Source organism: Convolutriloba macropyga, chromosome 11 (genome assembly GCF_964194025.1).
Source record: "Convolutriloba macropyga chromosome 11, txConMacr16.3, whole genome shotgun sequence".
Lineage (NCBI taxonomy): Eukaryota > Metazoa > Xenacoelomorpha > Acoela > Convolutidae > Convolutriloba > Convolutriloba macropyga.
Window position 1 is genome coordinate 15,309,139 of NC_134478.1, and position 22,357 is coordinate 15,331,495.

The following is a 22,357-nucleotide window of genomic DNA, read 5'->3' on the forward strand; positions in this document are numbered from 1 at the left end:
TATACAGTTGCATATATTACAATTATCCACGTGCGATTTAGACTAAGTTTATATTTTTACTGCCTTTAGGACGGGACAGTTATTTTAATGGATCAATATTATAACCATATTTGCAGCATCTAAGCTAGAAAATGGGCGACACAGAATACTTCAAACAAATTCAACTAACTTGTGATAACACTGATAACTTTCACTGTAAATTTGTTAATCACAAAGAACAGAAAACATTGGACAAACAAATCGATATTGTTAAATTTTGTTTCACAAATTATCGAACAGCAAGCAAAAAATTTGCAATCACCAAGGTAAAACAAAGAAATAATCAGCAACCAATTAAAATTTTTAAAAGCTGCTTCGCGCATCAAAACAAGAAATAAAAGGAACGCAAAATACCTTTTGGAAAAAAAATACGGTAGTCTATAAAGAACATTAAAAAGCAGACAATATGCCAATAAAATATATGTATTCATTACTAATTTATCAATGCAAATATTTGACAATAATTAATATTACAACAAAATTTGAAACAAAGTGAATATTTACTCGTCTTTATTATTGTTTGTGTAGCTCAAATTTATGAGGATTAGAATCTTCATTGCAGACAATTTAAGTTTTTTAGCTGCCTCCAAGAAACACTGGAAACAAACTTAATATTATCATGGTTTACTTTTTTCAAGATCATACATTTCATGATTTTTCGCAAATTAAAATCGTACAAAGATAAACAAATTTCAGTTTTTTTTGACGTTATCACTTCAAAATTCGAAGGATGGATAAAATATTCACTTCATTTGATTGTGAGCTAAATTTTGGGACGCCAGTATTTCAGAGAAACGCTCTCATTTAATCATGCAAAACTTCGAAACCATGAGCGCTCTCCTCAATCTGGGTCCCAAAATATTGCAGGTTCAAATTTGGTACTTTATTGTCTATAGTTGACTTTGCGCTTCCTTAGCGAGTAGGTTCTTTCTTCAATCGGAGAACTGGATCCGGAATTGCTGTCATCAGCTTCGCACTGTGTGGAACCCTCTTGACTGTTGAGCTCCTTGGCCAGTTTAAAATCCATCTTGATTTGTGCTTCTCTGGAGGCCACGAACTGTTTGTACGCCTCCATTGAGAGGAATTCGACACCCGAGCGACGGCTGTTTATGAAAAGAGAGGGGTCCAGTTTGTTATTGGAGGAAGCAGACAAAGCCAGAGCCGCAGAATCGTCTTTGTTCAGATTAGCACCTTTAATTAAAAAAAAAACATTGTTAATTTCCTCTAATACACATAAGCATAAAACTCATATGGTAAAGAGGCAACGTACAGTTAAGAATATATCGTTATGTAAAAAAACCATTAAATTAGTTATTTAAAGAACTTGACCTAAAATAAAAACTAAAATAAAAAAATCGAAAAAACAGAAAAAATCAAAGTGAAATTGCCGCATGTGAACAAAAAAAAACCACTAGACAGAAAGCGAATTTTTGTTCAAACACCGTTTTCTCACTCTACTTTAAAACAAGAGTGAAAAAATTTCACGTCGCAAAACCACTCGCTTTTCGCTCCACTTCCTGTTTCGGCGTGACCAAAATCACTACTCCAATTTGACTTCAAAATTCATGAAAAGGTGTGAACAGATCTTAAAAAAAAGACAGCGCCCCAATACAATTCAAATTCTTTGAATTGTAAGGAGAGCGCCTAAATAATATAGCCGTCTGAGAGGCTGACTGCGGCTATTTAAAATATCTGTAGTAATTTGCTTCGAACAGTTCTCTCTAATGACCACTGCCTTCTGATATTAAAAATTCAAACTAAGTTAAATTTTCTTTTGCTTCAGGATCTGCTATGTGTCGGTGGTAACATTGTGCAAGTTCATATCAATGAGGCTCACTAAAATCTTTCAAATAAGTACTTTTAAAAAACCAAATCATAGCAACAAAGCAATGTTTTCGCAGTAGTTTATTTGATCGTGCTCTCAAAAGAACCACGTACACCAAGGACAATAATCTTGTTGGCAAATTCTGGATTCATTCTCTCAAAACTTGCAAAAAAATAGCATAAAATTGTAAAAGCTGATGCTTCGATATCTGTTCCGAAGTTCTTCGAACGAAGCAGGTTATTCATAATTTGAGCTAGTTAACAAGTTACAGTAGCAAAAGCTGCGAACTTAAAAACACTATAGCATGAAAACAAGAAAGACGTGAGCTGTTAACATTTAAGGCTGTGTGAACAAGCCTTTTTTGACCGCATTATATCAGATTGCTAAACTGGGTTCGTTAAGCCTTTCTTACTCTGCATAGAAAGGTCGAAAAGTTATCGATTTGAGGGGAAAACTTAGCTACAACACTGTTGAACAGATGATAGCAAATGGATTGTCGGCAAAACATCATGACTTCATGCTTATTAATACTGATTAAACTTTCGGATATATTCTGTCCCTCCCCCCCCCCCCCCCCCCCGTTTTTTATCTCCCCAATTACAATTTATGAATTGTTATATAGCACATTACTATGAAAAAATAGCACGGGCGCCTTGTGGTCGCAAAAGTTATAGATCCACTGAGCTCGGGGGGGGGGGGGGGGCTTCAGAAGAGAATTCAATACAAAGACAGTCGCAATATTCATCATAAGAACAAAAGAACAACGTATAAAAAAGCGAAACTAGACTGAAACTTGTCTCATTTATTCTAACCAACATTCTTTGATAAAATTGAGTCCTCTCCAAAAAGTTATGTTTGAGATTCTGCTAAGGTATTCCAATTTAAGGATGAGAACTTTGTCATCTGGTAAACAAAGTGCAAAAGAAAACCCGAATAACTTACAAACAGAACCGGGCTTGAGATATAATTACCGCCGACATGACCTCGTGATTGCAATTATGATAGTAATATCTTGAAGTTCTTTTACCCACTCCTCCGTTAACAAAAATACTGTTTTTAACAAGTGCGAGCAAACAATTGCACGAGTGCCTTGATAGAGACTAACCTTTTACAATGAAAACATCGTTACAGTTCGGTGATCAGTTACTGAAAATGACCAAGATATGGCCCTAAATTTCAAAAAATTGACAGCTTACCTTCAAGAGATTGTTGCAATAGAGCAGCAGCTGCAGCTGGATTCAATCGGAGACGTTTGAACTCAGGGATCTCCACCCGGTGACCCCCACCCGCGAACCCTCCTCCCCTTTCACCTCCTGCTCCTCCTCCTCTCTCTGTCCCCAAAGTCCCTTTGGCATAATAGCTATTCTCGTCATCGTCACAAGGCAGAGCACGCTTATTCTCCTTCTCATCAGGCGGCTGTTGCTTCCGCTTACTGCCCACTGTTCCTGTTGCGAAAAGAAACGTTACAACAATTACGGGAAAAAAATCAAAAATTGCAAGACCTCATGCAAGACCTTGTATCATCAAAATAATTGGAGAATGTTTAAAAATTACAAGATTATGTGATCTTTAAATCCATTACAATATCCAAGCCACAAACAAAACTCCATTAAGTCGACTGTCCATTATACTATAAGTAGCACACCACAAAACAATCGGATACATAAATCACATACAAAAATACTTATTACACATGATAACCTAATTACAAGAAAATTAGCCAAAAAAGGGTCCTAATCACTTAAGTACACACTAACCTCGAGAAAAAAAACAATGATTCAACTGCGGATATTACTAGAAACTTTCGCCTTTAGAATTGACAAAAGATTGACTTTTAGTAATGAACTGCCGCCACTTGATTACAGCTGGTGGCACTTAGGAATGAGACAAAATTAGATCATGCAAAACAAAAAAGTCAAGGGCGTAAAAGTCACTCGAAAAGTCAATACGGTCAAGCAAAAATTTTGCATAAAAATAGCCGGTAGAATACCGGAAACAACTCGCATAGTCACGTAACATAACCTCTAAGTCGGAAACATCAAAGAGAAAGAACCGGCGTTCTACCTTAACTAGAAACATCAGTGAAAATTATACCTTAAGAACTAGAGTGTTTCGAAAAAAGCGGACGCAATTATTAGTTCGAGAGGTGAGTTGCTTGGTGAAAGGTATGCAGGTAGGAGGCGGGGGTTAGGGGTGGGTCCGTTTTCTCTTTTCTTTTGGGGGGGGGGTAGATAGGTGGAGTGGGGGATCACTAAGTGGGGGTTTAGACAAGCTTGCTTTAGCTTAAAAAATACGATCTTTTCCGTTTCTGCCCCCAGCTTAGTGGGAGCATATTATTTGCACCCCCAAGAAGCACGTGCAATTTTTTCACAATGATTTAACTTGTAATGACACGTGCTCTATAACTGGGGGAGCATAACGTACTGGGGGGGGGGGGGCACAAACGGAAAAGGTCCAAAAAATATAGCCGTCAGAATACTCGAAACCACTCAAACAGTCGTGTAATAACACTAACTAAGCATAAACATTTCAGAAAAACCAAGAAAGGATCTTTTCCGTTTGTGCCCCCCAGCTTAGTGGGTGCATATTATTTGCACCCTTAGACGCACGTGCCATATTTTTACATGATTATGTACTATGTAATAGAATGTGCTCTGTAACTGGGGGGGGGGGGCACATATCGCACTGGAAGGGCAAAAACTGAAAAGATCCAAAACAGAATTAGGAACAAGCAATATATAGTTAGAAACAGCCAATTTTTATTTCGGAATGCTGTTAGTTGTAGGCGGAAAGTATGTAGGTGGGGGTGTGGCCGGAAGTCAGAAGGGGGGTTGGACGTGCGGGGGATAGGTAAAGGGAGGGAGTAGGCACCAAGCGGTAGTGGAAAGGGCAAGGTGGTTGTCAGGAGGGTTAGAAGCAGGTGTAGACAGCTGCTCAGGGGTTACAAGTTGAGGTTTACGTAGGTTTAGGGGGTTGAGTAACTGCTGGCGGTGGGGGGGGCTATGTGAAGGGGCTCTGAAGCCGTGTGCAAGGTGGGGGACTTATGCTAGCAAATTTCTCAAAATGATTTCACCTTAAAAAATACCAGCAATTTCATTACTTCACAAACTAGGCTACTGCTCAAGACCATCGTACGAAAACAGATGAATTCTCGGAAAGAAAGTCTAAATTCACGTCGTGAACAAATTTGTTTCAGCTAAAAATCAACCACAGAAGGCAAATATTTCTCTTCGAGTCTTAAAATCAAAACTTACAATAATTGCTGTCAACTTTGCTGGAGAGCATTATACACAGAAAATAATTTAAAAACGTACAGAATTTATAAAAATACTTTGCAAATGAAAAACCATTGAATCAAACGCCTTCAAAAGCATTTTTATGCTTCGTTGTGCCCTAAAACAACTTGCACGCTTTGAATTTAAATTGCTGCTGATAGTGGAAGAAACTTTGAATGACAAAATTTCAAACATTGCCAGTAAAGTTTGGGCGAACTTCGGGTGGAAAATAACCGCAGCACTAAAATAATTGCTACAAGCGTGGTATGAGAGCAATTGGAAATTACTGCAATTTTATGTTTTCAAATTTGTAGTCATTTTAAGTATGCTTAAGTTTTTTTTAAATATGTTAAATTTTTATGTGTTTCAGTTGGCGCATATACCAATAGTGAAACCAACACAGAACTAACCGACTCTCACTCGAATTAGGCAACCTTCCGATTCAGTACACTAAGCATTTGAAAGACTTTTAAAGCAAACTTGGGGACTGCAACAATTCATTTTAATACCCCAAAACTTTACTTTTCTATCTCTTTGAAAGCTCGAAAACATTACAAACTCCCTAATATCAATTACAAAATCTCAGCGCCAATACTACCAAATTAAACGGATCGTAAAAAAACAAAAAAGATCGCCTCGCGGCGATTAAGTTTACATATGTTTCAGTTGATACATATACCAATATAAATCCAACACACAGAACTAACCATCTCACTCAACTTAGGCAGCCTTCCAAGCAAATTCAGCACAATAATCACTTTAAAGACTACCAAAGCAAGCTTGGGGACACCAATGCACGTTAATGCCCCAAGCCTTAAATTTTTTCTCTTTGAAAGCTCAAAAACATTGCAAATACACTAACACATCAAAAAAACTCAGCGCCAATACTACCGTATTTAAAGGACCTAAAACTAGTGTAAACTTTTAAAGGTGGAGCGAGCCATCTCCGTCTTCTCAAGAATGCAAATTCAAAAGATTTCAGAAGTTAAAAAATTTCAGAAATTAAAACATAACAGAAATTAAAAGTTTTGCTAGCAAAAAAAATCCTAAAGCTGCGATTACCTTATTTGCTTATCCAACTTTTCCTGCGTTTTAGTGTTTTCCAGATATTCCATTTCTTTTCCAAGTTTTTTCACAAATATCTTAACAACCAATGATCGGGGACCAAGCATTTTGCAATAAAAGTATTTGAAAAAGAAAACTTGAAATACCGTTGGTAAATTCGTCTCAAAAAACCACATCCAATCCGTTCAAGATTTTTGCATCTGCCCAAAGTCATCAATAAATTGCCGACAAATTACCGAAAAACAGCCATCGTTGACCCACTTGACAAACCTCTAGATTGAAACAAGAAATGTCAAAAAAGGTTCTAATTGGGTTTGAAGTTTAATTTCGATTCTGAAATCAATCTTTATTCAGCTTAAATCTAAACTGAATGTCATAAAGCCTATTAGTAATGTAAGCTAGCAATTGTGCTAATCAAGATTGAAAACCTACTTATTCTGTTTCCTTTGATTTTTCTCTTTTGATTTTGACAAAACTCACTACATTGAATAAATGAATGATTGAACGAAATTAAAATCATTACGCCAGTGAAGACAGAGAGCGAGGTGAATTAGGAGTCAAACGTGGAATTAGTCAATCATGCAAAACAGCAGCACAGGTCTTGAAAATAAAACTATTGCAGCAACTTCAAACAAACACAATCAACACAGCCAATCACCATATAGGGGCAAAATTGGTCAAAAAAATTCTTTTTCTAATATCTAATAGTTAGGAATTAATAATGAAACTAATAATAACAACACCTTATAAAACAAATTAACTCTATGCATCCTTAGAATGAGTGCACAGTACAAAAACCTTGTGAGAATCAATAATACGTAAAGTAAAAAAGAGGTAAGCACAAAATTGTCAAAAATAAGAATATTTTGGAAAACCAGTTGCTTCAAATTAGGAACCACATAGCTACATGCTAAAATTCTTCACCACAGGATACCATAAAAATTAGAAGAGAAAAACATCTTTTATTAGTTTTAATGGCTGAATACGAGACGATGAATCTAGAAACGAAGGCAAGAATCATATTATGAAGGCAAGAATCAATTTATAAATAGGGAAATTGGTTAGTCGTAAGCAGACGCATGAAGCGGGGCGTGGTGGGATGTGGGAAGGGGAGTTGGAGGTGCGGGGGATAGGCAATGGGAGGGAGTACGCTTCGGGCGGTGGTGGAAAGGGTACGTTAGTTGTGAGGAGGGGTAGAGGCAGGGGTAGACAGCTGCTCAGGGGGTACGTGTTGAGGTTTACGTAGTTATAGGGGGTTGAGTAGTTCGGGGGCTATGTAACGGGGATCTGTAGTTGTGTGCAAGGTGGGTGACTGTTATGCAAGCAAAACTCAAATGACTTTGCCTTAAAAATACCAGCAATTCCATTATTTTACAAACAAAGCTACTGCTAAGGTCCAACATTCGAAAAAAGAGATAAATGTTTGGAAAGAAAGTCTAAATTCAAGTCGTGAACCAAATTGGTTCAGATAAAAGCAACCAGTAGAAGGCAAATGTTCCACTTCACTGGATAGCATTATACACAGGAGAAAACTTAAAAAAACGTACTTAGAAAACTTAAAAAACGAGTTTATGAAATTACTTAAAACAAAAAATCACCAAATGTCTTAGAAGCATATTTGAGCTTCATTGTACCCAAAATTAACTTGCAAGCTTTTAAGAACTTAATTTGCCGTTGAAAGTGAAAGAAACTTCGAATGACAAAATTGCAAACATTACCAATTAAGGTTGGGCAACCTTCGGGTGGAAAGTAACCGCAGCACTAATATAATTGCAACAACCGTCGTATGAGAGCAATTAGAATTTACTACAACTTTATGTATTTAAATTGACATCACCTTTGATAAAGTTTTTATGTGTTTCAGTTGATAAAATATACCAATAGTGAAACCAACACACAGAACTAACCATCTCTCACTCAATTTAGGCCGCCTTCCGAGCAAATTAAGCACACTAAGCACTTTGAAGTCTACTAAAGCAAGCTTGGAAAGTCCAACACATCGTTTTAATGCCCCAAACTTTACTTTCTTAATCTCTGCAAGCTCGAAAACATTGCAAACTCACAAGCACCTCTTACAAAAACTAAGCGCCAATACAACAGAATTCAAATGATCTGAAAAAATGATAGCCTCACCATCACATCGCGGCGATTACTTTACATAGGTTTCAGTTGAGACATATACCAATAAGGAAATTAACACACAACTAACCATCTCACTCAATTTAGGCCGCCTTCCAAGCAAATTCAGCACACTTATCACTTTGAAGTCCACTAAAGCAAGCTTGGGGAGTCCGATTTATTTTAATGTCCCAAGCCTTACTTTTTTAATCTCTTTGAAAGCTCGAAAACATTGCAAATACACTAACAAGTCTTACAAAAAACTAGGCGCCAATACTGGCAAAATTAAATGATTAAAACAAAAACACTCGCATCGCGGCGATTTAAAACATACCCGGCAGTTTCCTGGAAAATAGCCACCGTTGATTCCCATAACCACGATTGGGAGAATAGAAAATAATGGAAATGATTTTCTTAGTGAGACGATGCAGAAGCTAGTATCAATACCGATACGCATTAGAGGTGTTAACTAAGACTTATAAGAACCAATTTCGAGAAATGGGCATCCAAAACTGGGCTCTATGGGTTTATCCCGTTTCTATTTCAGACTTCGTTTTTTTGATACTGACTCTGTTCATTTTGAATTGCTCTGCTTCGCAACTGCTGTCTAATAGCACTTTGAGCAGAATGAGAAAAGAGTGGAACTAGCCTAGAGAATTTAGCCAAGATTTCGAGCAAAATGTTGAACAAGCTGTGAACTAAGGTCAAGCGAAAAAATTTTATTAGACGAAGTTAAAACAATAGTAGCGCTATAATAGCCGGCTGAATCTGAGGCGGCTTTTGAGAACTAGTAGAAAACTTTAAAGGTGGAGCAAGCCATCTCCGTCGCCTTATAAGCTGGGATTACATTATTTGCTTTTCTATCTTTTCCTGCGTTTTAGCAATTTCCCGATATTCCATTTCTTTTCTAAGTTTTATTTACAAATACTTTAAAACCCAGCGATCGGGAAACAATCTTTTCGCAATAAAAGTATTTGAAAAAGAAAACTTGAAATACCGTATTGGTAAATTCGTCTCAAAAAATTACATCCAATCCGTGCTCAAGATTTTTACATCTGCCCAAAGCAATAAAAAAGCCGACAAATTACAGAAAAACAGCCGTCGTTGACCCGCTTGACCAACATCGGGATTGAAAGAAAAGGAAGAGAAAAACTGCCAGAATTCGTGAATAAGTGTCAAAAATGGTTCTAGTTGGGATTGAACTTTAATTTTGATTCCGAAATTATTCTTTATTCAGCTCAGATCTAAACTGAAGGCAATAAGGCTCAAGTAATACAAGCTAGCAATTGCTCTTATGAACATTGAAAACCTACTTGTCTCGTTTCCTTTGATTTTGCTCTTTTGATTTTGACCATATTCACTATATTAAATAATTCAATGGTTAAAAGAATTCTAAAACTTTAAGTCAGTTAAGCCAGCGGGTGAGGCGAATTAGAAGTCAAACATGAAAGTAGTAACTCATGCAAAACAAATGGCATGATCGGAGTTTAAAGCGAATTACAAAAACATAGCAGCGCAAGTCTTGAATTACAAGCCAAAGAATTGTACAACTGAAGAACTGACAAAAAATCCTATTGCAGCAACTTCAAACAAAGACAGTCATCACAGCCCATGTCCATGAAGGCGCAAAAGGGATAAAAAGAAATGGAAAAAATAAGAAAATTCTTTTCAATATCTAGTAGCGCAAGAATTAATAATGTAAGTGATAATAACGACAACTTACAAAACATTAGCTCTATGGATCCTTAGAATGAGTACACAAAACAACAACCTTGCGCTTGTGAGAATCAATGCCACACAAAGTTAAAAAGAGGCAAACACTAAATCGTCCAAAATTAGAGTACTTTGGAAAATCAGTGGCTACAAATTAAGAACCCCATAACTACATGCTAAAATTCTTCGTCAAAGGATACCATAAAATTTAGAAGACAAAAAAATATCTTATCAGTTCTAATCGCTGAATACGAGGCGATAAATCTAGAAATGAAGGCAAGAATCAATTTCAAACATTTAGAACAAACGGTATACGAGTCAATGAAAACGTTAACTGAAAATTGGAGCCGAACAAAAACAAAATGACGTTGCACAAGAAAGCCAATGACAACCATTATTAATGAGAAAAAGCGGTAGGACCACAAAAAATACATGCAAGAAATCGATTTTTATTTTTCGAATAGAAAGTGCCAGAAGCAAAAAAAAACGATTGCTGTGATAGACGCTTGGAGCCTTCCATGAATTGAAACAACTAAAGAGAATAGATAGACAGATCGACCACCAGTGCTTTAATAGACCACAAGACTTTTTGGGTTAGCTTTGGACTGTCATGAGACACATAAGCTCTATAAGGAGAAAGCTCTAATAGGGCTTATCATAATTAGGATCTCTTCCGTTTGTGCCCTCAGCTTAGTGGGCGCATATTATTTCCACCCCTCAGATGCACGTGCCATATTTTTTACATAATGACTTACTATGTAATGGCACGTGCTCTGTAACTGGGGGGCGCAGAACGTACTGGGGGCACAAACGGAGAAGATCCCAAAATTAACATTAAAAATCAGAAACTCAAGACAATAATAATCAAGAATTAGGGCATATATGTTTGGCACTACTTAGATGCACATTAATGATCTTTAAGTGAATGTTCATAAAATTTGAAGTTCCATAAGTGAGTTCAGAAGTCATTTTTTTGGAGTGAGCTAAGTCATTGAAAAATTCAATTCCAAGAAGTCAGGGTAAGACGAAACAAAAATCTGTTAGACGAAGTAAAAAAAATTAGGAGCGCTATAATAGCCGCCTGGAATTGAGGACGCGGCTATTAATCAACTATTTCATTAGGAATGTAACCTCTCAATAAAAAGACTAAATGATCAGACAACATAAATTACGATCAATATTTGCCAAAACTCGCAAGTACCCTTTAAAAAGAAATGAATAAAAGTAAAACAAAAGCATTAAACTCTGACAAAATTATTCTGATTAACCTAATTCTCATAACCAACCAAACAGACCTGTAACTAATGATGTCAAGTAACAAGACAGCAATAAGAACCTCAAAAAAAACATAAAAGAGCCGCAGTCGACGCTTGTGGCTTTCCATGGAATTGAAACAATTAAAGAAATGAGATACAGATTGACCACCAGTCCTTTAATAGACCACTAGACTTTTTCGGTTAGATTCGGGCTTTATGAAACACATAAGCTCTATAAGGAATACGCTCCATATACGTTTGGCAATACTTAGATGCACACTATTAATCTTTACCTAGTAAACGTTCATAAAAATTAAAAACCATTAAGTGAGTTCAGAAGTCACTTTCTGGAGTGAGTTAAGTCATGCAATTGACATAAAAGCAGAACAAATGACGTCACGCACACAAATTTCAACTGCAAAGCAGTAGAAGTCACAAATTGAAAAGTCAATGGTCGCAGAATCATTGATGAAGACGACAAATTACAAAACCATAGCAGGACAAGTCCCGACCTACAATTTAAAGATATTTCGAATCAGTGCCCCAATGCAACTCAAATTCTTTAAATTGTAAAAAAAACACGATGTCCCAATAATAGCCGCTATTGCTTCGCGGCTATTAAACAAAACATAACCGACTAACGTCGGGCGAATTGCTCTCAAATGAACGGCTGGCTTCGTCAGTAGCTAGGCACGGTTTAGGGAGGCTAGCTTTAGCTTTATGGAAGGGGCATAAGTTAGCGCAGCGGAGGCGGGGGTGCACCGAGGGGTTGATGGGGTGGCAACTGTGGGGGGGGGCAACATTGGGTAGGGGAGTCAATCTCTAAGAACCGTCCTTCGCACCATAAGTACAAGTCTCCAAAAAATATTCTGTGAATAGCTTACTTGAAGAAATATTCTGTGAATAGCTTACTTGTGAATAGCTTTGCTTAAAAATCGCATAAAAAGACCGACAGGGTTAATATAATTGCTTCAAACTTAGTTTGAGAGCAATTAATTATCAAAAAATTAATTATTTTTTGAGAACGAACAGCGTATAATTCGAAAGCAACAGCGTACACGAACGAGAGCCACAGCTGAAATGAACTGAAATAATCAATTCAATCAACTTAGCAATCCTTAGCAACCGAAACGGCCTGTCAATACAGTTTCCGATGTAAAGGTACAAAAAGGTTGAAAATTTGTCTTTACGTTTGAGAAAAGTTAACCTGATGATGGTGCAGCTAATCTTGATGACCTTCCACTCCTCGTATTAGTTGGGGACGAGCATGCATTGCTCTGTAGAGCACCATGAGTTGTACCAATACTACCGCTAGCAGCGACACCTCCCGCCAACACATTCGAAGAGGTCACTAATCTATTGCTAACTGATGACGTAGAATCCGCCAGGGACTCCGAGACCAGTTCCATCAAGGAGTCACTACTCGCGACCAGGGTTCCACCTTTACTTAGTGAGAACTGGTTTCCAATAGCACCCATATTGTTGAAAGAATCCACTATCGGCGACACGAAGCCACTGTGGGCACTTGAGCCTGTGGATCCGTCACCACCTCCGAGGCTACTTGTGCCTCCCGAGATGAGACCCGAACTACCGTTGCCTCCTCCGCCACTCAATGAGATGACTGCGCGACGTGTTGCCGCCCTGGTGGGGTAACGCCTCCGAAATTTCTGTGGAGGTCCACCTAAACAAGTATTTCATGTAAATTCAATGATCAGTGTTTCAATTGTCCAGTGTTTCCAAATACAAACTTGCATCTAATTAAATGATCACAGCTTCCAAAAAATGAGTGTTACAGATTGATTGAAAAGAAGAGCAAGAAGAACATTATGGAGTGGGTTTAATCAAGTTCTCCCATCGCCATGAACAAAATCAGTCGGCAACGCACTAATGTATTTAGGGTTCAAAAATTAAAAGCCTACTATATAATACAAGCCCGTCTGGCAAAGAGACTAAAACATGGTATATCTAAAATTGAATAATCGAAATCTAATGCGTTGAGCAAATAGTCCTCAATAAACAATCTAATGCCTCGGAGATCATTCTGAGTTGCTCATCAAATATTCACAAGTACCACAAAAATATTTTTTAAACAGTAAAATTGAGTTTCACTAGATTGGAATGCATTGTGAAATTAACTAATGCCCACCCAAAACATCAACCACTATATCAATTTCAGCGACCTCTGAAGTTGCTCATAGATGAGCATGATGACGCGAATGATGACTCGGAGCTGGTGTCACACCCATCGATCACTCGGGGCACAGACCGGATGACTGGGGGGTAGGACACGAAGGGGGGCATGGTGGGGGCTGCTGCTGAAGATGCATGTTGGTGACCCTGTTTATGGGCTGAAGAGGAAACTGTGTTCCCACCACCTCCAAACCTCCTTGGAGGCGTACGTGGCGAACAGTGGATTGGTTTGAAGAGATAGCCCTGAGAAAAAAAATTTCAATTTATGATGCATTTTTGAATTTTCTTTCTATGCTCCTCAATTAAATTATATCAGTGGAAGCTTGAAACAACCAACTAATTGATTTGAAACTACGCAGCTGGGGGGTTTGATAATGCCTTGTTTTCATGCAGAAAGGAGGGGGTGGGGTCATCCCTATTATTGCCCCCATCAATGTATATTACGGTAATTCAGCAATTCTTCAAATTGATAAAATGAAACTAAATTCTGTGCAACTTCATTGAATTTTAGTAGACAGATTTTCATCTGCTCAAAATTCTGAATGAGAGTAATTTAGATCACCCAAATATCAAAAATTCAAGGCAAAAACGACCATCGAAAATTCAAATCTTTCAAGCAAAAATTTGCATTAATAAAATGGACTACAATAATTGCTACAGCTAAAATGTTTCGAACGTCACTTTCACTGTACTTAAAAAAACATATCCGGCAGATAGCCGGAAAATAGACCGGAAATAGCCATCTAAAATTGGGATTTATCCGTTTATCCCGTTCTATTCCTGATTTCATTTTATGACTCCGTTCATTTTATAGTGCTCTGATGAGCAAATTCTGTTTAAAAGCACTTTGAGCGACGACTAAAAACTAGCCAAAAGAAATGGAAATATTTCACGCAAGACGTTAAACAAGTTGTGACTTAAAGTTAAGCGAAATAAATTTTTATTCAACGAAGTTAAAAAAAACATGGCAGATTGTCAGAAAATAGCTGTAATAGCTTTGCAGATCTGCAGTCGCACAAAGAAAGTATAAAAAGAAACTTTATTTGATGCGGAGATGATATATTTGCTGCTTCTATCAGCCGCTATCAAATAACCTTCAATTAAAGTGACACAAACTCACTTGACCTTGTCTCTAAAGTGAAGGAAAGTCAATTTCAGAATGCGGAAGTCATTTTTTAGAGTGCGTTAAGTCACGAGTGACCAAACTATCACTCGAATAAACACAAAAAACTTGTTCCACTGAGTGAAAAATGACGTGACGTCACGCACATAATTCAGTTGAAATTGCATGAACGAATGAAAAAAAGCAGATTGGGACGTCATGTGATCGTAACAAAAACCCTAACGAAACAATAAAACATAACCGACTAACGTCTGAGCGAATTGCTCAGTGAGGCAAGCTTTAGCTTAACTTAAGGGTTGTGAGTTGAGAGCACCGGGGGTGATTCAGGGGGTGGGGGTGTTGTGTTTGTGATCGGGTCAACCGCTAAAAACCGCCCTTCACACCATAACTATAAGTCTCCAAAACATTTTCTGTGAATCACATACTTAGAATCTAGTGAACTGAAAGCCTCTAAAATTAATGCCCGCAGTGCTACCTGTTTATCCCGTTTTTGAGGATGAAAAGTCAAATGGGTCGGACGAAAAATCGGTCAAGCGAAATCGGTCAAGAACAACATAGCCGGCACATTGCCGTAACAGCTCCGAAAGAATAGACTTTTAGAGAAGCCTTTTAGAGTTCCTTTGACCTTAAACTAATTCAAATTAACCTTAAGTTTTAAAGTGCAGAAGTCATTTTATTGAGTGAGGTAAGTCACGTATGATCAAAATCTATTCACGCAAACGAACTTCGAACCTTTGCTAGAGAGAGAAGGAGAAATGACGTCACGCCCGCAAACGCCGTAAGTGAGAGGAAGAAGTCATTCAAAAAATTCGACTTTTTCAGCTTTGCTGTGTGAACAAATTTAAAACGAAAAGAGCGTCAGACTAAACAAAGAACATAACAAGACAAGTCCTGACGTACAATTCAAACAATTTTTATTGACTAAACAAAAAACTAGCCTAAAAAGGACTACGAGTGAATTGCGAAAACCATTCTAAAAAATCATATCAAAAAATTAACTAAAAAACCAAAATGAATGTCAAAATGCCGCATGTGAACAAAAAACTACCAGCTAAAAATGGAAATTTGGTTTCAACAAAAAACAAGGCCTAGAATCAACTATAATGGATTGGGAAAAACATTTAGAAAAATATCCGATCAAAAATATCGAAAAAACAAAAAAAAATCAACGTGAAATTGCCACTAGCGAGAGGGCGAATTTTTGTTCAAACACCGTTTTCTCAATCTACTTCAAAATTAGAGCAAACAAATTTCACGCCGCAAAACCACTCGCTTTTTCGCTCCACATCCCGTTTCGGCGTGACCAAAGTAACTACTCCAATTTGACTTCAAAAATCATGAAAATGTGTAAACAGATCTTATAAAAAGACACCGCCCCAATACAATTCAAATTCTTTAAATTGTAAAAAAAAACCAAGAGCACCGGCGATATGCTCCGCTCAGCTTAAAGCTTCGCAGCAATATAAAAAAGACAAACAAGAGTAATAAAATTGCTGCAAACTTCGTTTGAGAGCAATTAAAAGCCAATTGAAGACCAATAATAGCCGCAGCTATCGCTTTGCGGCTATTAATAATAAATAGGGCCGCTATAATAGCCGGCTTAGCAGATGAAGGCGGCTGTTAAAAAAGCAAAACGTTCGAAAATTACAGCAATACCATAACAAGAAAATCATTTACACGAATAAGAGCATTAAAAAAATTAGGGTTTCTGTTTCGCACCGACTCGGGCTCGAACCCATATCCCTCGCTTAACAGCCATAGGTCTCACCAATTACGCTAACTATGCGTGTTGCACTTGTCCTTTGCTCTTTCTACCGCAAATTTCTGGACACGGGCGTCTGTGACCCGCTTGTTTTTGCTATACCACATGCTTAATGTGTAAAAAAATGTACATAATAGGATGGCAAAGCGCGTCCAAAAACGCATTGATTATGCGCTAGGTTGCATGATTAAGGACCCCTAAAATATGTCAAGATAGGAGCAATGTTAACGATTGTGCTCGATTGCGACTGATGTTTAATATAATAAGGGAAGATTAGACAATATGACTAAAACTGCTCAAAACTTAGTTTCATAGTGATTTTATGGACAGTGGTAATAGAACCGCAAGTCAACAGCTATAAAACAAAACTCAACCTGTGGTTATCCTATGGAGGACAGAGAAAAATGTTTGATTTTTCCAATTCAGTCTGTTTGAAACTCTTGGTGTATTCTGTTTTTGCCTCTCGTTTCGTGGGGTGACAATTTGCTCAACTGGTTTTCTTGAACATTACATTTGAGAAGAGAAAAATAGAGAAGTAAATAAAGGGAGAGAGAGAAACAGAAACGGAAAGGAGATAGGGAGAGCATGAGAGAGAGAAACAGAACGGAGCAAACAGAAGAAAGAGAGGACGAAACACACATACACACACAGAGCGAGAGAGAGAGAAACAGAGAAAGAAAGAACAGAAAAATGATATCTCTAAAATTTGTTTACGGGCAACAATACTAACTGGAAAATCAAAGTGGTTCACGAAAAACGATCGTTGAAAGGCTTGAAATAAAAAAGACAAAAAAGACCAAGCGAATGGAAAGAAGAATTGCTACAAAGAGAAAACAATTGCCATTTTCATCCCCCCAAACACACACACGGGAACATAAACCAACTCCCGTCGCACGGTGTTGATTAGAAATTTTCATGTCTATAAACGGACAGGACTAGCAATTTTCATACCCCAAACACACACAGGAACATAAAACGAATGAGCGTCTCAAGAAGTGCTCTCAAACAACAGGCGACATGGAGCTGATTAGAATTTTTTTGCCTAAAAAAGGGAGGGTACCCAACACGGGTTCGAACCCTCGACCCTCAGCTTAACAGTCATCCATCTTACCAATTGCGCTATAACGACATACCACCTTTGCAGTATGTTTACAATAAGAACTTCAAACTCAGTTCTGGAGCAATTAAAAAACACGTAGTACCCAGGACAGTAAAACCTCCCTCTGGGCGAGCATAATTTCAAGCCCTCTTGCCTCGTGGTAACTGCACCCGACTAACAGTCTTTTGACACCGGTTCGGTTCTCACCCATTTACTTTGAGCCTTTTAGGTCATTGACCTCTCTCAAAATGTTCGCTTTACCATGCTGCTCAATGCGGCTCTTAAACATGCGCTTCGAGAAGCCCCTTAAACATGCAGAAATTCTGTCCCACTTTGAAATCTGTCAGCTCACATGTTTAATAAATAGGAGAAGCATTTTTCATCCCCAAAACACAGGAACATAAAACGACTCAGCGTTGCAAGTGCCCTCGAAAAACGAGCGGCATGGGGTTGATTAAAAAATTTCATGTCTACAAAAAGGAGGAAAAACCGACACGGGTTTGAACCCTCGGCCCTCAGAATAGCAGTCCTCCATCTTACCAACTGCGCTATAACGACTACATTCGACCGTATCTCAACTGCTTTTATCGTATCAATAAAAATTTCAGATTGAGAGCATTCGAGATCACACATTAAAAAAAAAGTTAAGCGTTAAAAACTTAGTTGAAAGTTAAGAGTGTTCTAGAAGAGCGCAGAATCTGTAAAGCTGAAACTTTGCAGAAGAACACGTTTACAATCAGAACTTCAAATTTTGCTCCGGAGCATTTAAAAAACACGTAATAACCAGGACAGAAAATTCCTACCTCTGGAAGAGGATAATCTCAAGCCCTCTTAGCCTTGTGGTAACTGCACCTGACTAACAGTCTTTTGACCCAGTTTCGGTTCTCACCCATTTAATTTGAGCCTTTTAGGTCATAGACCTCTCTCAAAATGTTCGCTTTACCATGCTGCTCAATGCGGCTCTTAAACATGCGCTTCAAGAAGCCCCTTAAACATGCAGAAATTTTGTCTCACTTTACAGCTCACATGTTTAATAAATAGGAGAAGCATTTTTCATCCCCAAAACACAGGAACATAAAACGACTCAGCGTTGCAAGTGCCCTCGAAAAACAGGCGGCATGGGGTTGATTAAAATATTTCATGTCTACAAAAGGAGGAAAACCGACACGGGTTTGAACCCTCGGCCCTCAGAATAGCAGTCCTCCATCTTACCAACTGCGCTATAACGACTACATTCCACCGTATCTCACAACTGCTTTTATCGTATCAATAAAAAATTCAGATTGAGAGCATTTGAGATCACACAATAATCAAAAAGTTAAGCGTGAAAAACTTAGTTGAAAGATAAGAGCGTTCTAGAATACTGCAGAATCTGTCAAGCTGAAACTTTGCAGAGAAACACGTTAACAATAGGAACTTCAAACTTAATTCGTGAGCAATTAAAAAACACATAGTACCCAGGGCAGTAAAAACTCCCTCAAGCCCTCTTAGCCTCGTGGTAACTGCACCCCACTAACAGTCTTTTGACCCAGGTTCGGTTCTCATCCGTGTACTTTGAGCCTTTTAGGTCATTGACGTCTCTCGATATGTTCGCTTAACCATGCTGCTCAATGCGGCTCTTAAACATGCGCTTCGAGAAGCCCCTTAAACATGCAGAAATTTTGTCCCACTTTAGAGCTCACGAGTTTAATGTATAGGATTAGCATTTTTCATCCCCAAAACACAGAGAAACATAAAACGACTCAGCGTTGCACGAAGTGCCCTCGAACAACAGGCGGCATGGGCTTGATTAAGAATTTTCATGTCTACAAAAAGGAGGAAACCCGACACGGGTTTGAACCCTCGGCCCTCAGAATAGCAGTCCTCCATCTTACAAACTGCACTATAACGACTACATTCCACCGTATCTCACAACTGCTTTTATCGTATCCATAAAAATTTCAGATTGAGAGCATTCGAGATCACACAATAATCAAAAAGTTAAGCGTGAAAAACTTAGTTGAAAGTTAAGAGTGTTCTAGAAGAGCGCAGAATCTGTAAAGCTCAAACTTCGCAGAAAAACACGTTTACAATCAGAACTTCAATCTTTGTTCGGGAGCATTTAAAAAACACGTAATAAGCAGGACAGAAAATTCCTACCTCTGGAAGAGCATAATTTCAAGCCCTCTTAGCCTTGTGGTAACTGCACCTGACTAACAGTCTTTTGACCCAATTGCAGTTCTCACCCATTTAATTTGAGCCTTTTAGGTCATTGACCTCTCTCAAAATGTTCGCTTTACCATGCTGCTCAATGCGGCTCTTAAACATGCGCTTCAAGAAGCCCCTTAAACATGCAGAAATTTTGTCTCACTTTACAGCTCACATGTTTAATAAATAGGAGAAGCATTTTTCATCCCCAAAACACAGGAACATAAAACGACTCAGCGTTGCAAGTGCCCTCGAAAAACAGGCGGCATGGGGTTGATTAAAATATTTCATGTCTACAAAAGGAGGAAAACCGACACGGGTTTGAACCCTCGGCCCTCAGAATAGCAGTCCTCCATCTTACCAACTGCGCTATAACGACTACATTCCACCGTATCTCACAACTGCTTTTATCGTATCAATAAAAAATTCAGATTGAGAGCATTTGAGATCACACAATAATCAAAAAGTTAAGCGTGAAAAACTTAGTTGAAAGATAAGAACGTTCTAGAATACTGCAGAATCTGTCAAGCTGAAACTTTGCAGAGAAACACGTTAACAATAGGAACTTCAAACTTAATTCGTGAGCAATTAAAAAACACATAGTACCCAGGGCAGTAAAAACTCCCTCAAGCCCTTTTAGCCTCGTGGTAACTGCACCCCACTAACAGTCTTTTGACCCAGGTTCGGTTCTCATCCGTGTACTTTGAGCCTTTTAGGTCATTGACGTCTCTCGATATGTTCGCTTAACCATGCTGCTCAATGCGGCTCTTAAACATGCGCTTCGAGAAGCCCCTTAAACATGCAGAAATTTTGTCCCACTTTAGAGCTCACGAGTTTAATGTATAGGATTAGCATTTTTCATCCCCAAAACACAGAGAAACATAAAACGACTCAGCGTTGCACGAAGTGCCCTCGAACAACAGGCGGCATGGGCTTGATTAAGAATTTTCATGTCTACAAAAAGGAGGAAACCCGACACGGGTTTGAACCCTCGGCCCTCAGAATAGCAGTCCTCCATCTTACAAACTGCACTATAACGACTACATTCCACCGTATCTCACAACTGCTTTTGTATCAATAAAAAATTCAGATTGAGAGCATTTGAGATCACACAATAATCAAAAAGTTAAGCGTGAAAAACTTAGTTGAAAGTTAAGAGTGTTCTAGAAGAGCGCAGAATCTAAAAAGCTCAAACTTCGCAGAAAAACACGTTTACAATCAGAACTTCAATCTTTGTTCGGGAGCATTTAAAAAACACGTAATAAGCAGGACAGAAAATTCCTACCTCTGGAAGAGCATAATTTCAAGCCCTCTTAGCCTTGTGGTAACTGCACCTGACTAACAGTCTTTTGACCCAGGTTCGGTTCTCAGCCATCTACTTTGAGCCTTTTAGGTCAGTGACCTCTCTCGATATGTTCACTTAACCATGCTACTCACTGCGGCTCTTAAACATGCGCCTCCAGAGGCCTCTTAAACATGCAAAAAATTTGTCCCATTTTAAAACTCACAGAAAATTCCTACCTCTGGAAGAGCATAATTTCAAGCCCTCTTAGCCTTGTGGTAACTGCACCTGACTAACAGTCTTTTGACCCAATTTCAGTTCTCACCTATTTACTTTGTGCCTTTTAGGTCATTGACCTCTCTCATAATGTTCGCTTAACCATGCTGCTCAATGCGGCTCCTAAACATGCGCTTCGAGGGGCCCCTTAAACAAGCAAAAATTTTGTTCCATTTTAAAGATCACGCGTTTAACATATAGGATTAGCATTTTTCATCCCCCAAACACACACAGGAACATAAAACAACTCAGTGTCGCAAGAAGTTTCCTCGAAAAACAGGCGGCATGGGGTTGATTAAAAACTTTCATGTCTAAAAAAGGAAGGATAACCGACACGGGTTCGAACCCTCGACCTTCAGAATAGCAGTCCTCCATCTTGCCAACTGCGTTATAACGACTACATACCACCGTTTCTCACAGTCGCTTTTATCGTATAAATAACCATATTTCAGATTGAGCATTTGAGATCACAAAAAATCAAAAAGTTAAGCGTGAAAAACTTAGTTGAAAGTTAACAGTGTTCTAGAAGAGCGCAGAATCTGTAAAGCTGAAATTTTGCAGAAAAACACGTTTACAATCAGATCTTCAAATTTTGTTCGGGAGTATTTAAAAAACACGTAATAACCAGGACAGAAAATTCCTACCTCTGGAAGAGCATAATTTCAAGCCCTCTTAGCCTTGTGGTAACTGCACCTGACTAACAGTCTTTTGACCCAGGTTCGGTTCTCAGCCATCTACTTTGAGCCTTTTAGGTCAGTGACCTCTCTCGATATGTTCACTTAACCATGCTACTCACTGCGGCTCTTAAACATGCGCCTCCAGAGGCCTCTTAAACATGCAGAAAATTTGTCCCATTTTAAAACTCACGCGTTCAATATATATAGGATTAGCATTTTTCATCCCCCAAACACACACAGGAACATAAAACAACTCAGCGTCGCAAGAAGTTTCTTCGAAAAACAGGCGGCATGAGGTTGATTATAAATTTTCATGTCTAAAAAAGGAAGGATACCCGACACGGGTTCGAACCCTCGACCTTCAGAATAGCAGTCCTCCATCTTAACAACTGCGTTATAACGACTACATACCACCGTTTCTCGCAGTCGCTTTTATCGTATAAATAAACATATTTCAGATTGACCATTTG

General features: G+C 38.4%; 1 protein-coding gene across 1 annotated transcript in view; it reads right to left on the bottom strand.

Moving 5' to 3' along the window:
- Window positions 1-762: 762 nt before the first annotated feature.
- LOC142349266 (uncharacterized) overlaps window positions 763-22,357 on the bottom strand; it is a 29,189-nt gene continuing 7,594 nt past the window's right edge. Inside the window, exons 5-8 of the mRNA XM_075400710.1 lie at window positions 13,472-13,724; window positions 12,499-12,972; window positions 3,061-3,309; window positions 763-1,230 (exon numbers count right to left, since the gene is read on the bottom strand). Coding sequence (XP_075256825.1) covers window positions 923-1,230; window positions 3,061-3,309; window positions 12,499-12,972; window positions 13,472-13,724 — 1,284 coding nt within the window. The 3' untranslated portion in view covers window positions 763-922. The remainder of the gene's footprint in view (window positions 1,231-3,060; window positions 3,310-12,498; window positions 12,973-13,471; window positions 13,725-22,357) is intronic.